This window comes from Perca flavescens, chromosome 19 (assembly GCF_004354835.1).
Source record: "Perca flavescens isolate YP-PL-M2 chromosome 19, PFLA_1.0, whole genome shotgun sequence".
Classification (NCBI taxonomy): domain Eukaryota; kingdom Metazoa; phylum Chordata; class Actinopteri; order Perciformes; family Percidae; genus Perca; species Perca flavescens.
In genome coordinates this window covers 29,318,446-29,332,724 of record NC_041349.1, presented here as the reverse complement: position 1 = coordinate 29,332,724, position 14,279 = coordinate 29,318,446, and the positions used below count along the sequence as shown (strand labels likewise).

The 14,279-nt window shown below is 40.4% G+C and overlaps 2 protein-coding genes across 2 annotated transcripts in view; one reads left to right on the top strand and one right to left on the bottom strand.

The window, feature by feature from the left end:
• Window positions 1-452: 452 nt before the first annotated feature.
• znf16l (zinc finger protein 16 like) lies at window positions 453-3,316 on the bottom strand. Its single transcript, XM_028563721.1, has 3 exons — window positions 2,410-3,316; window positions 1,429-1,638; window positions 453-1,186 (listed from the first exon to the last, which is right to left on the bottom strand). The coding sequence occupies exons 1-3, from the start codon at window positions 3,158-3,160 to the stop codon at window positions 453-455; spliced, it is 1,695 nt and encodes a 564-aa protein (XP_028419522.1). The 5' UTR covers window positions 3,161-3,316.
• A 3,537-nt stretch (window positions 3,317-6,853) lies between these two features.
• Window positions 6,854-14,279, top strand: part of sh3tc1 (SH3 domain and tetratricopeptide repeats 1) — a 33,345-nt gene continuing 25,919 nt past the window's right edge. The window contains exons 1-2 of the mRNA XM_028606194.1: window positions 6,854-7,070; window positions 10,300-10,371. Coding sequence (XP_028461995.1) covers window positions 6,956-7,070; window positions 10,300-10,371 — 187 coding nt within the window. The 5' untranslated portion in view covers window positions 6,854-6,955. The remainder of the gene's footprint in view (window positions 7,071-10,299; window positions 10,372-14,279) is intronic.

The following is a 14,279-nucleotide window of genomic DNA, read 5'->3' as shown; positions in this document are numbered from 1 at the left end:
ACTGTCATTTTTTTTTTAAGTGGTGCCTTTTACGTTCAATTAAAGCTCAATTTGTTCAAAGAAAAGATGTTGGAAATGATTTCCTTTGTTTTAAATTCAACTAGCGATTTGTTGTAATTATCAGAATACTAAGAGCAGCAGAAATGCAGAATTGAGCACACTTTAATATCGGTTTATTTATCGCAAGTAATATCGCTATCGCGATATTCAACAATGTCATCACATATTTTCCTCGTATCGTGCGGCCCTACTCGATGCCTGATCCTAATCATATTTTTAGTGTAGTGTGACTGTGTTAAATGGGTGCGTGATATCGTCTCATATCGATCGCAGGCCCCTGAATTGAACGGCCATTGTATCGCGACAGACTTTGAGATATCAGCTAACATCCGACCGTTGTCCAAAGAATCAATATAATATCGTATTGTGATTTAAAAAAAACAACATATGATTTACACCCCTAGCGGCGTGCAGCGGTGGCTCTTGTACGTCCCCAGGTGGCGGAAGCTGCGGCCGCACTGCTGGCAGCAGTAGGGCGTGGCGCCGCTGTGGATCCTCTGGTGGGTGTACAGGTTCCCCAGCTCCTTAAAGCGCCGGCCGCACTGTGGACAGGCGTACGGGCTCTCGCCCGTGTGCACGCGCTGGTGTCTCTTGAGTCCCGACAGCACTGAGAAGCCTTTCCCGCACTGGGGGCACGGGAAGGGGCTCTGGGCGCTGCTGTGCACCAGACGGTGGCTTTTTAAGCGGGCGGCGTGGCGGAAGCGCTCCCCGCACTCGGGACACATGAAGGGCTTCTCCCCGGTGTGGATGCGCTGGTGCTGCCGCAGGTTGCCAAGGTAGTTGAAACGGCGGCCGCAGTCCCCGCACTCGTACCCGCCCTCGATTTTAATCTCCTTTTTCACAGGTGCCGCTCCCCGCGCCATGCCACCGCCGCCAGCCCCAGCCCCGGCCCCGGCCCCTGTGCCATCCTCGCTCTGCCCCCCGCCGCCGCCGCCGCCCCTCCTCGGGTCAGCGTTGCCGTCCCCCATGGCAGGCACCGCCGAGCAGGTGGACTGCAGGGCCTGGAGAGCCTGGGCGCCGGCAGAGTCCGAGTGTATCAGTTTGACATGCTCCTCGAGGAACACAGAGTCGGGGCAGAAGGTTCCACACAGAGAGCAGATGTAGGTGTGGCCGGGGAACTGCTGGCCTGAAACCACAAACAAAAAAACTAGAGCTGTAACAATTCCAAATTGTCCCAATAATCACTTATAAGATTACAATTTGGCACATCTTAACAAAATCAACAACTACCATCAACAGCTATACCCCTTAGGCCCTTCGCTAATGTTAGCATTAATTGCGGTTTAAAAAAGAAACCGCAACCCTCTTCCGCAGCACTGTGGAGGAGGGTCTGGCAAATTTCCCCAATCATTGCTTTTCTCCACCAACCTGCCACAGGCCTGTCTGTGCTGCCCTGCAAGGGACTCCCCCCCTCCCCCGGAGAGCTCTGGGGCTCCATGGAGAACTCGGAGGGATGGACGTGCGACAGCGGGGCCTGGGCCGGCTCCAGCACTCCCCCGTCCCTCCTCGGCGACTCTTCTTCCTCATCGTCCTCGGTCGGGGCCTTCGGGCTGCTCTCACACTCCGGCTCCTTCAGAACTGGGAAACATTACATCACGTTAAACTTCTCCAGAGGAAAGTTGCACCGTGGGAATAAACTGTTCATGTTCTCACAATTCTAGCAGATACTCTTTTCCTTTTCGGCATTTCATGGAGGTCACTAGCAAAAGAAAAAAACTGATAAAATGATACAAATAAAGCGCTGTTTAGTGATTGATGAATGCGTTTGGACTTTTGTTTTGCCAAACTACAATCTAGGGCTGGGCAGTATGGAAAACAAATCAAATATTACAATATTTTTGTCCAAATACATCAACGTCCATATTCTGGTGCTTTCACAAAAATATTAACAGAATGAGATTTTTGAATTATACATGCCATCATGACAAAAAAAACTCTTGTTCTCATCATCATAGTTCATGTTAAAAATGTTAACATTAAACTTTATCATGTTATGTCATGAAACTTAATGTTGTGAAGTTATGTTATGAATCTCCTTATTACCCATGATAATGTTAAAATGCTATCTTAGAATCTCATAATTATGACTCACTATCTCATAATTTTGAATTAGCAATAGTATTTATTTATTTTTTTACATCATTGCTAACTTTTTTTAAATCTATTTTGCTGGCTGCAATGGGCTTCCATAGGTGTAACGTTACACGGTAATAGATTCATGAGTACATGTCTTCGGAAGTGTCCTCCATAGTGTAGTAAAAACACACACACGCACACACGCGCGCACACACGCACACACACACACACACACACACACACACACACACACACACACACAGCTGTGTTTACCTTTCAGGTCTGAAGAATAATCCATTGGTGCTATCCATTCGTAGTCATACATCCGTTTGCTGCCAGAGGGGAGCATACTGAACAGGTCATCTGTGGTGGACTCAGAGTCTCCGTGCCCGTGCCCGGAGCCAGCCATGCCGCTGTCGGGCCACAGGTTGAGGGAGTGCGGGTCCGGATCTTGGCGAGGCTCCCGGTCGCCGCTGGCTTGGCTGCTCTGGTCTGCGTCCATTTCAGCACACCCCCTCGAGTTCTTGTCTTTCATCAGATAGTCGCAAATAGCATCTATATTCTCCTTCTTCACACCCGGCATGACAGCCTTGGCTCTCCTTGGGTCGATACTATTGTGTTTGGTGCCTGAGCTGAAGTCATGTTTCTTGAAGCCAGCATCTCCAGACGGCTCCATGGTCGTAACGCCGGGGAAAGGGTCCCTGCCATCCCGCTGGACTGTATCTAGTCTCGCCTTTAAGACTTCAATTTCTTCGGTTTTCTCGCGCAGCTCCATTTTCAGGACTCGTATCCTGATGCTGACCATTTTGCGGATCTCAGACAGCGCTGTCTCCAGCACCACGGTGATGTTTCTGCCGAGGTGCTCGGTGATGTCGCTGACCGAGCAGAGCAGCTCCTCGTCGTGCTCCAGCTCCAGGAAATCGCCGTCGCCTCGGCTCGCTGAACCGGGAGGCTCCATGAAGGCACCGTGGAGTTCAGGAGACAGGCTCGTTTCAGCGAAACTGTGGTTTCGTTTGCGACTCATAGATAAGCTTGGCTAGGAGCTCTATTTTTCCTAAGAGTTTGGCTAGCTGAAAAGCTAACCAACAAGCTAATGTTTGGATGATGCTGAAAGACAGTAGTTTTTCGGAGTTAGCGCTAGTAACGCCGGATGTAAGAGGAATCTGTCTTCAAAACAAAAGCATTGTCATTCAAACGACTGAATGGACGTAGCTTGGCCAATTAGACTTTTATTTTGAAAGCAGTAAATGGAAGTATCACTTTTGATAGTAGTTTACTCATGAGTTTACTTGGCATACAAGTTGCAGTAATGGCTGAATTCGGCAGAGTTTAGATCGATTGTAAAGAGGAGCGCCCTCTAGAGTATAAAGTAGATGTATGGCTACATTATTATCCATTAATAAAATAACTTCTGGGTTGTATGGTTGTGGAAAAATACTGTTTCCACATATTTATCCTTTCTGTTTGGTAGAACTGATTGGTTTCTCACTTTCTAATATACCACCAATTTTGCAGTTATACATGTTAATAAGTCATTAAGGGTTTTAACAATAACTTTTGCAGTTGTAAATGTTAAAATGGATTTTGGTCCAGATTATCTGCAGTATCTCCTTGTGAGGGTTTGAGAATACATGCAGACATGTCTGCATGTATTGAAAAACGCGACAAAAACATTGAAAAGATTGTGGCAAAAACATCAAAAGGTGACAAATGTCGGAAAAGGTGACAGCAATTCGGAAAAAAAACTCAAAAAGTGACAAATGTCGGAAAAGGTGACAGCAATTCGGAAAAAAAACTCAAAAAGGCAACAAAAACATTGAAAAAAAAAAAATCCAAAAATATTGTCAACTAAAAACGTCCAAAAAAGTGACACAAATTTTGAAAAAGCACAGTTTTGATTAGTGTGGGGGTGTTGGGGGTTTTACCCCCCTATCCCCCCAGTAAATTACACCTATGGTGAACTATATTAACAGAGAGGAGGGAAGACATTTGGGGAATTTTGACTGAATTGTGGAAACTACAGCCTTTTTAAAGCTGCACCATCAAATATTTTATTTTGTGGGTGGATCAAATGTCTAATGTAAAAGGTGTTGTTCATAGTGATATACCTGCAAAGGATTGACCGAAATCTTCAAATTGACTTCACCTTTTTCTGAGCTTTTCACCTCTTTTATCTCATTATCTCCAGCATTTCTTCAGGAGTTGGTGGAGACCAAAACCAAGCTAAAAGCAGAGTGAACATTGGACTTACATTCATCAGGTGAACACAAACATGACTCCTAATGAATGTTAATCTTGCCTCGGTGTCTGCTGGAAGCTGCTCGCTAACATTTTCACCATGGCTGGAAAATGTGATGATGCAGTTTTTGAGTAAATGATTGATTTGTGAAATCACTGACCTTATCGCATGGTGGTGTCTAAGGAGTATATAACTTTCAGGGATTCACACTCACATATAATAATAAAGACTCCTGCACTTTACACCCCTTAAGTCATCTGACTACTACTAAAAGTATTTTATGACACCTTTCAGAATGTGTAAGTGCTGAGCCATCATGTATCTTGTGATCCTTTCCCTGTGATTGTCTCGTAGCTGCTGTTATAAATTCCTGAGCGTTGCTCCGGTTTTAGAACAACGCCGCTGCAATTCTGAGCTGACAAGAGGAACTGACTGGAGGAAAGGAAACGCTGAGTCTGTTCCTGGGATGTTTGAGGGAAAACACACATACAGACACACACACACACTCACCCAAACTGTCACACACAACCAAAAAAGAGGCAAACTTTTGCTTTGGGGGCGACGTTTAGGATAGAAAGAGTGAAAGAAAATACGGGAAGTTCTTTGGTTGTATTCCCCGAAATTAGTCTAGGTCACATGTGTCAAACTCAAGGCCCGTGGGCCAAATCCAGCTCCTCGCAAACTTTGATCCGGCCCACACGGATATTATTATATTATATCTGTTATTATATATTATTTCTTTTAAACGTTTTTGACGCATTTTCACAGCATTTTTTTGACGCTATTTTCGACATTTCTGGTGCTTTTTTGCAACATTTTTGTCACTTTTTTCAACATTCTTTGCACGGCAATAAACTATTGCACTTGTATATACCTGTCCATTTTTTTCAGTAGTTGTACTTGCTATCTTATTTAATTTTATCTTATTTTTTGTCCTATGTATTATTTCTGGTATAAGTCTTGTATTTTCTGTAAGTGTGTGGGTGAGTATGGGTGTATGTCCTTGTAACTTGCTGCTTGTAACAGAGTAATTTCCCAATTAGGGATGAATAAAGTCCATCCATCTATCTATCTATCTATCTATCTATCTATCTATCTATCTATCTATCTATCTATCTATCTACATGTACATGTCTGTCCTCGATGTGATTGTCTTTTTCCAATGGGGCCTTCAGAGTAGTTGAGTTTGACACTCTATAGGTTATCGTTATGTATGAGAGCATCATTAAAATGCAGCCCTGTGACCCATTTACTGATCTGGAAAATGGAAAGAGCTTTATTTGTTCAGTGAGTGATAATTAACCCGAAAACTGCACACTTGAATTTTGAGGAGGGATTGGAGGAACCTTTCAATACTTGAATCTCACTAAAGGTGAAGACTGAATCTGGTTATTTGGATTGATAGACAGATATACAACCTGCAGCATGAATGTAAATAACAAACAGAGGTAATAACACAAACAGAATTAATGTGATGAGGGTTTTAGGCCTGTCAGTGTAGAGTCAAGAGTCTAGTTAACTGGAGCTAAACAGGAAATGTAACTTCAAAATAAGAGACCAATGTTGTCTTATTATTATAACAATGGTAGTAGGCTACATTTTTGCACACTTCACTTCTGTTGCCAACAATCTGATTGGTACACAAGTTGCACTCAAGTTCATAGCCAGTTGTACGTACTGGGTAAAGAAATACTGAAAATAACAAATTAACAAATAAATAAAGTAAATAACATAACGCAAAATGAAGTGAATACAAAATAAATAGTGCCAAAATATCTACTTCCAGCAACGCAAGCACCAAATAAATAAGTAACAATAATGCATTCAGAAAAATGTGTATTTTGAAAAATGAAATGGGAATAAATGAATAATTACAAATAATAACAAATTCCTGCACACACTTTTCACCTATGCGTTTGGTTTAGTCATCACGTTTCGGTCCCAGGGACCTTTCTTAAGACACGTATAAATAAAAATAAATACATATTAGTCAACAAAAAATACTACAATTCATACAATAAGTATGCAATTTATTTATTCAGTTATATTTAGAATTGAGTTTCGTAAAAATGTGGATTTACGTTCATAATGTTTTGAAGCGATAATATGTATTTGTTTTTTTAATTGAGTAATTATAACCAAACTCTATTAACCAGCATTACATTAGATTGCAAAGCACACATTTGTGTACTGTAAGTAGGCTAGAATAAAGATCATTTATTCAAACATTAATTCCAACAAGAAGCTATAGCCTATCCATTTCTAAAAAATAAGCTGCAAAATTGTGATTTTAATAACATCTTCTGCCAAAGACAGGAACGCGTTTCTTAAATGTTGAGCTCAATCTCAGTGTGCATTCATCTGAGCAATCTGCGACACAGGCAGGTCAGTTGAGGTCAAATGTTTTTTTGTCAATGGGGCTTTTATTTTGAAAGGAAACACCAGCTCGACACTCCCGCCTCTGCTCCGATACTTGGAGAGAGAAGTTTGGTTGGCCACACCGAGCAGAAGCCCGTGATGTTGAAGAGTTGATCGCTCACCGGGGAACGGGGACACTGTAACCGTGCGGTGGTGTTGGACATGTCAGCCAGGTCGGACAGAGACATCGGCGGCTGCGGGCCCCGGAGAAAGAGCGCTACAGACGGCCAGCAGCACCGCGAGGCGGCAGAGAAATCAAACCGACACAGCAGAATAGGTAGGCTATTACTAATAATCTAATACTTCAGAACCAGAGAGATAGGCGGTGAGATCAGTGGTGGAAGTAGTGGCCCTTTCAGATCATTTACTTAGGTAAAGCACCACACTGTAAACAACTGTTACAAGTAAAAGTCCTGCAGTAAAAAAAGTTACTTAAGTAAAAGTAGCTATGTAATTATCGTCAGGAAATTGTAGCCTAATTAAAGTATTTAAAGTAAGAATAGGCCTACTCTAGGGTTGCACGATATTGACAAAATGTGATATTGCGATATCGATTATGAATATTGCGATATCGATATTAATTTTGGTATTTTTGAACGTGTAAAATGACAGAAGTTACGGGAAAACGCATCAAAATAGGTTCATAAATGAAACAAGTTTTCTTATTCTTATATTGGACTGGTCCAACATGAATAAATAAATAAGGACCATGTCTACAGAACAGGACATGTTTTACTGGTTGGACAGGATAAAATATATAAAGAGAAGAGGACACAACTTTTCTTTCACTTCTCTGATTTGTTCCGTTTTGTTGTCTCTATCAATTTCTTCACTTACACTGTCACTCTGTCCAAATGTGCACACACTCCATGGTACGCTCCATAGGGTTTGTCACGTGGACCCGTGCACTAACACTAACAAATTGCTGTGAAAACGCGTCAAAAACGTAAAAAAATAAAATAAAAGACCCAAAACATTTTCTGAAACTTAAATGACGTGTTTTGAAAGCACTTCAGTGTTTTTTTCCCAAATGCTATATCAAATTGAATAAAACACCCCAAACTGAATAAAAGTGATCATTAATTTTAACAGCGAAGAGCGTTATTTTTGGGTAATTTGGTTGAAAGAAACCCATATTTCTCATTTCAGCTGGACTTGTAGGTCTTTATATTGTTGGGTAGTTAAATTTATAATTAAACCTTGTTTGTGTTCAAAAATCTTAATTTGTAAAGTCACTAGCAACTAAAGCTGTCAGATGAATGTAGTGGAGTAAAAAGTACAATATTTCTGAAATGTAGCGGAGTAGAAGTAGAAAGTTCCTGACATTTTTAAAGAATAAAAACCTTTCAGAGAGCATTCGTGACATGAGATGGCTGATGTCTGTAAACCGACTCGCTGTCAGAGCTGTAGTGTCATGGAGTTGTTATGAATAAAAAAACAAAAAAATGCATTAAGATGAGACACAGCAGCATCTGTTGATAGACTGTTATAGAGCTAAAGAAGTCTGGGACAAATTAAAAGTGTATGGTCTAAATATTGATCTTTCATATAAATCTGTGTGTATTATTGAAGAAAAACTACCAGAGAAACAAAAGGAACTGTTAAAAATAATAATATGTATTGTATGCATGAAGTTGTGGAAAATGAGATGCTGTATGATTAAACAACAGACTGTCATAAACAGTGAAAAAAAAAAAAGAAAGTAGCATGAAAAGAAAAGACTCAAGTAAAGTACAAGTACCCCAACATTTGTACTTAAGTACAGTACTAGAGTAAATTTACTTGGTTACATTCCACCACTGTAAGCTATGATATTATTTTGTCATTATACCGAATTATAAAAAAAAACCTTATCTAATATAAATATAGCCTAACAGTATTTTGTGGATTTCAAATCTAAATATGTGATAAGGCTAAATTAAATTATCTCCACTGCCATGCCTGAATGTCCACCCTAATTAAAAATAATAAGTTATAAATTAATTAAAGTATGGCTTTCATGTGATATGCTTAATGTTGAGATTTTGTTCAACCCTTGCGGCAACTCATTGAACATATCTTAAAGATCCCTTCCAGGCATATTTAAGACAGTTTTTATTATTATTATTATTATTATTATTATTATTATTATTATTATTATTATTATTATTATTAAGACAGATATTTAAAAAAAAATTGAGTACTTTGAATAGATAAAAGTCTATACTGAGATTTAAGGTTTCCTAAACCAACTGCTATATCTTTATCAGTTAGGCTTACACATCACAGTCAAGAAACAATAGGCGACACATTTTTGACTTTATCATATTTTATTACAACCTATTACTCTGTTAATTATTAGAATACCTAAATGATATAAGTATTAATGGGCTGATTAGTGTAATGTTAACATGTTTTCATGTTGAAGCACATTTACACTGTACTGTCTACTATACAATTCTATATTATTTACAGTGTCAAATCGGATAGTCCAAACAATGATCCAGGTGACGCTGCGCTTCGGTAGCTGTCACGTTGAATGTGAACAATAAGCTGCTCGCCGTTGGTGCGCTATCGTCGTCGCGTAAAGCCCTCCTCACCGGTTGTGATTGGTGCCTTGATTTTGGGGACATTGGAAATGGGTTTGAATGGGCTCTTCGCCAGACTGACTTGCAGAGCATATCTCAAATTTGCCGGAAGTTTACCCAGGCTTTCGCCGTCTGTACAGAGTCGCCATTGTTGTTTATTGTTGTTTACAACGATCTGGTACAAGTTCACGGGCAGTAAGTTACGTGTATGACTGGCGTTCCAGGGCACTTTCACGGGTAGAAGGGTTTTGAAAACACGGGTTACGGGTTGCCTGGAACACAGCAGTAGTCTGACTTAATGTCTCGCACAACACAATCTGACTCTCTTTTACTATCGGTTATCGTTTCATTATCGACTAATAATCGGTATCAACCTTGAAAAACCAGTATCGGTCGATCCCTAAAATGTTATTGTTTGTACTATTGTTGTTGCGTTTTAATGCTGTGAAATTGTATTGTTGTTGTAGTGTTGTCTTCATGCTGTTGTTGTCGGAGTGGTGTTTTTGTGTTATTGTTGTTGGGGGCGAGTTTTAATACTGTGAAATTTGATTGTTGTCCTTGACTGTTAGCTCATTGCTAACTCTGTTACTGCTAAGGAGCTGTGCATTGTCACTGTCAAGTAAATAAAAAACTAAATAAAAAATAAACTTGTCTCTTGGTGGGTGGCCATCTGCTGCTGCCGGTTGGGATACAGATATAGAAAAATATGATTCACAATAATTATAGCCGTTGGTATGATGAACAGTGGCAATTATAGTCAACAATAAAGATAACAGAACTATGACTAGAAATAATAGTGGCACAGTAGCAGTGCAGCATTTTCCATTAAAAAAAAAGACCCTTCAGCCATCTATAGTCATATGAGTTCTGTGTTAGGGCTTAAAATAAAAGTAAGTTACTTGCAATTTTGGTTATGGCTGCATCTTCATGTTTTAACAGTGCCTGGTTTCTCCAGAGATGCTGCAAGTCTGAAGGGAACTGTGTCAACATGTGAGGAAAACTTCCCAACAGGTAACTTTTTGTTCTTTTGTTTTTACTTTTGGACAGGCTGCTACTACCACTGTTGGTCTTAGGGCTGGGTAGGGGGTGTCACGATTCTCCAAATCCTCGATTCGATTACATTTTTGATTCTAATGTCATGCAAAGCACACAGAGTTTGGTGTTTGAAGCCCCCAACGTCGTCAGAAGGCACTAGGATTAGGCAATGGTGATGGTTGAAGACGATGGTCGCAGCGCTGCCGTGAAGGTTTAGTTGGGGGCTTAAAACACCATCGAGCCAGCTGAGCAGACCAATAGCAAAGAGGGCGACTCGGGCAGTCCGCTAACTTGTTGCTCTCTCTAATATAACCAATATAAGCTGCTCTGTTTAGGCTACAAAACGTGCATGCAGGCTGAAATTCAACCGTGAGGTTTTGTTGGGATAAAGCTATAAGCAGAAGGAATGTCCGCTAGTTGCTAGACTAATGTGCAATGGGAAACACACAGAATATAATACACCCACATAGCTTTTATGTCGACAACGCGGGAATCCAAAATACTTTCACACACTTCTGTGAAAGAGGAGGGGGCTCAAGTTCTGTCGATGGGTCTCCACCATCTGCAGTTGCCATGCTATCTAAGTTACAGGAGGTTGACTGACTTGGAGCACTTCAACACGTGTGTTTTTTCCGCTTGACAAGCCGACCAGACGTGACATGGGGGCGTGGCAGTATTGACGATTCCATTTTTTTATTCGATATTCAAGATTGTGACTTTATTTCGATATTTCGACAACATTAGCGCTGGGCAATATATAGATATTATATCGACATCGATATATGAGGCTAAATATCGTCTTAAATTATGGACGTCGTAATATCATGATATGACATTAAGAGTTGTCTGTTCCTGGTTTTAAAGGCTAAGGTGATGTGATTTTCTGAATTTACCAGATTAACTAGATGTTTTATTATTTGCCTTTACCCACTTAGTCATTGTATCCACATTATTGGCGATTATTTATCAAAAATCTCACTGGGTTAACAATATCGCCGCAATATCGACATTGACGTACAGTATTTGGTCAAACATATCGTAATATTAGATTTTGTCCATATTAACCAGCTCTTGTTGCTCTATTCAGTCCAGACTAGGGTCGGGTATTGTTTTTTGTTTTTTTCCAATACCGGTGGTAAAACAGTACATTACAATACATACAACGGTGCCGGTGCCTGAAATGATTTCTTTAAAATGTAATAATAACTTATTTCACGAGTCAATTGCTGTTAAATGACAAAAATAAGAACCATTAGATGGCAGAAGGGAACTTTCCAACAACATTGAATGCACCGTGAGCTTACGAAGTGCAATAGAACGCACCATGAAGTCCCGTCAGTGGTGCAGCTAGTCTCCTCTGTGTCTTTAGCTGCAGACTATTGTACTTCCCAGTGCTGGATCCTTTCTAGTGAAATACAGCCACGTTAGACCGTTTAGCTTTCAGCATTTTAACAGAATTTAATCAAGCTACTAGCTAACAGTAGGCTAATGTTACCTGCTGCTGTGTAATATTTACTAGCCTCACAAGCAGTAATGCTTCTGTTGCCTGAGACGTCCGTTTCAGAAATGTATTTTTCGAATATTATAAAAGAGTAAAAAAATGCTTTGAATTCATAAGATTTAACAATATAGTGTTAGGGACAGATCAGATGGCCAGAGACTTGAGTATTGACTTGGACTCATGGCAAAAGACTTGACTTGAACATGCCCCTCAAAGACTTGAGACTTGACTTGGACTTCCAAAAAATGACTTGTGAACATCTCTGATGTGAGACAAGTGTCCTAGCAACATTGTTGTGGATGCTGCGGTCTCAGCCTGGCAATCTCCTTGAACTTTGAGTCTGGGGAGGAGGGGGGACGACTCTCTCCAGTATTTTGAACTTGTACTGCAGTAACTATTTTAAAAACTAGCTGTCAGTATTACATATTGCACCTTTAACATTGCTAGATAGGGCATTTGCGCTGCATCCATGTGATATCGGAGTAATCGGAAAAAATGAGTTACCTCATGGAAAAATTCACACTGCATTAACATTGCCTTGGCAGAGGACTGCGCTTTCCGAATGCCCTTTTATTAGTGATGTAATACTCTAGTCTTGGACTCGGACTCTAGTCCTGGACTCTGGACTTGTAATTCGACTTGGACTTGCGCACTGTTGACTTGGACTCTGACTCTAGGATTTATGAAATTAGACGCTAGGATTTATGAAATTGGACATTCATAAAAATAGGACTCGGAAGTTGGATGAAGTTTCTGACTACTTGTATGTGTAATAGGCAGTAATGGAGTACTTGAGTCCTGGACTCTGACTCTGACTCAAGTTGCTATTCTCTGGACTCTAACCTTGACTCGGACTCAAACTCAGGTAATATTAACTCGACTCGGACTCAACTCAGACTCTTCTGTACACTGGGGACTCAAGACTTGACTTGGACTCAACAGTTGGTGATTCGACCACAACGCTGCCTTCTAGTCCCTAAATATGTTACTTTTTACCGTCTATTGTGGAAGAAAACAAGAGGCCACTGAAGTCCTGTTAGTGATGTCCAAATGGAGCTTCATGAACCATTAGTTGTATTTATTGAGCCAACCAGATGGCGCTATTGGTTTAAAGAAAATGGCTGAAGATATGGCAATTCAATGGGCTTTTAACCCTTTCGCGAACAGAGAGCGCCATTTATTGGGCTCAGAAAACAAAGAAAATGCTTCATGAAGCTTCATTGGAACCTGTTAGTGGCCCCTTGCTGTTATGTTGGAGAGAAATCCCTGATGAAATATTGCCTTCAGTAGCACTGTCAACCTCGGCTGGGTCCTCCGAGAACACATGAGCTGTAAAACTGAAGTGACCTCAGTGGAAAGTCATGTGGGAGAATTTGTATAAGTGGTTTATACCTTGAACCAGCAAGTCCCTCCGAAGTCACTTATTAATCCGAGAGTCATGCAGTCACATAGTGACATCCACTACAATTACTAAAAGAGTTCATAGGGAGCCGAGGGAGTCGAAAATCATATGTATCGTGGCGGAGACTACATCATATCCGTCTTCTGACTGAAAGCAGAAAAAGCAGAAAATGAATGTTAAGTACTTCTTTTCAAGTTAAATAAATGTCAGCAGGGCTTTTATTTAACTTTTTATATTCACCAGCCAACATAGCTAGTGCATTTTTAAAGTTACCAGCCAATCGGATATTCCACTAGCCAATTTCTTTCCCAGGGAAAATAAAACAGATTATGAGTGCCGCTTATTCCATACATTTAAGCATCCATGTTTCTTTAAAAATACTTGATGGCTGGCAGGTATACAGTATATTAGAATATAAACATTTACTTTACTCTTGAAAAATAATACCAAATTGTTTTGCCCTAACTAACTTTACTACTTAATTTCATCTCCTCTGGTTTGATTTGCGCCGTTAAAACTGCCCAAATTTCTTGCCGGAAAACAGACCAATCTGTAAACACTGACTTGTCGGATTGTTTCAAACAGACGCTTCGCTTTATTCATCACCAGCCAAATTGGCTAGTAACTTTACAAAGTTAATTTTTACCGGTCTTTGGCGGGTTGGTGGGTGTCAATTAGTATAAAGCCCTGAATGTCAGACTGACTGACAGACATGTGATGTACATTCTTCATGATACATTGTCTCTAGAAGTGTATTATTCAACTTTTGTTGAAGCAAAAGAAGGAAAAGAAAATTGCAATACTCAATGCAATCAAATCGCAATAAATGGAAACCGCAATAAAAATCCAATTGGCATCCATCTTGAAAGAATCAAATTGGGACAAAACACACAGTCCCAGCCCTAAAGGCTCAGTTTGCATTTAAATAGTTTAAGTTGGTCCTATTGTTAAAGGTCCAATGTGTAGGATTTTCTCCCATCT

What these genes read in the sequence shown, in the direction of transcription:
- znf16l (XM_028563721.1), bottom strand. Translation starts at nt 3,160, where the DNA reads ATGAGTCGCAAACGAAACCACAGTTTCGCTGAAACGAGCCTGTCTCCT. An exon ending in TTATTCTTCAGACCTGAAAG is followed by an intron (nt 1,639 to 2,409) that starts GTAAACACAGCT and finishes AATGTTTCCCAG; the next exon opens with TTCTGAAGGAGCCGGAGTGT. An exon ending in CACAGACAGGCCTGTGGCAG is followed by an intron (nt 1,187 to 1,428) that starts GTTGGTGGAGAA and finishes TTGTGGTTTCAG; the next exon opens with GCCAGCAGTTCCCCGGCCAC.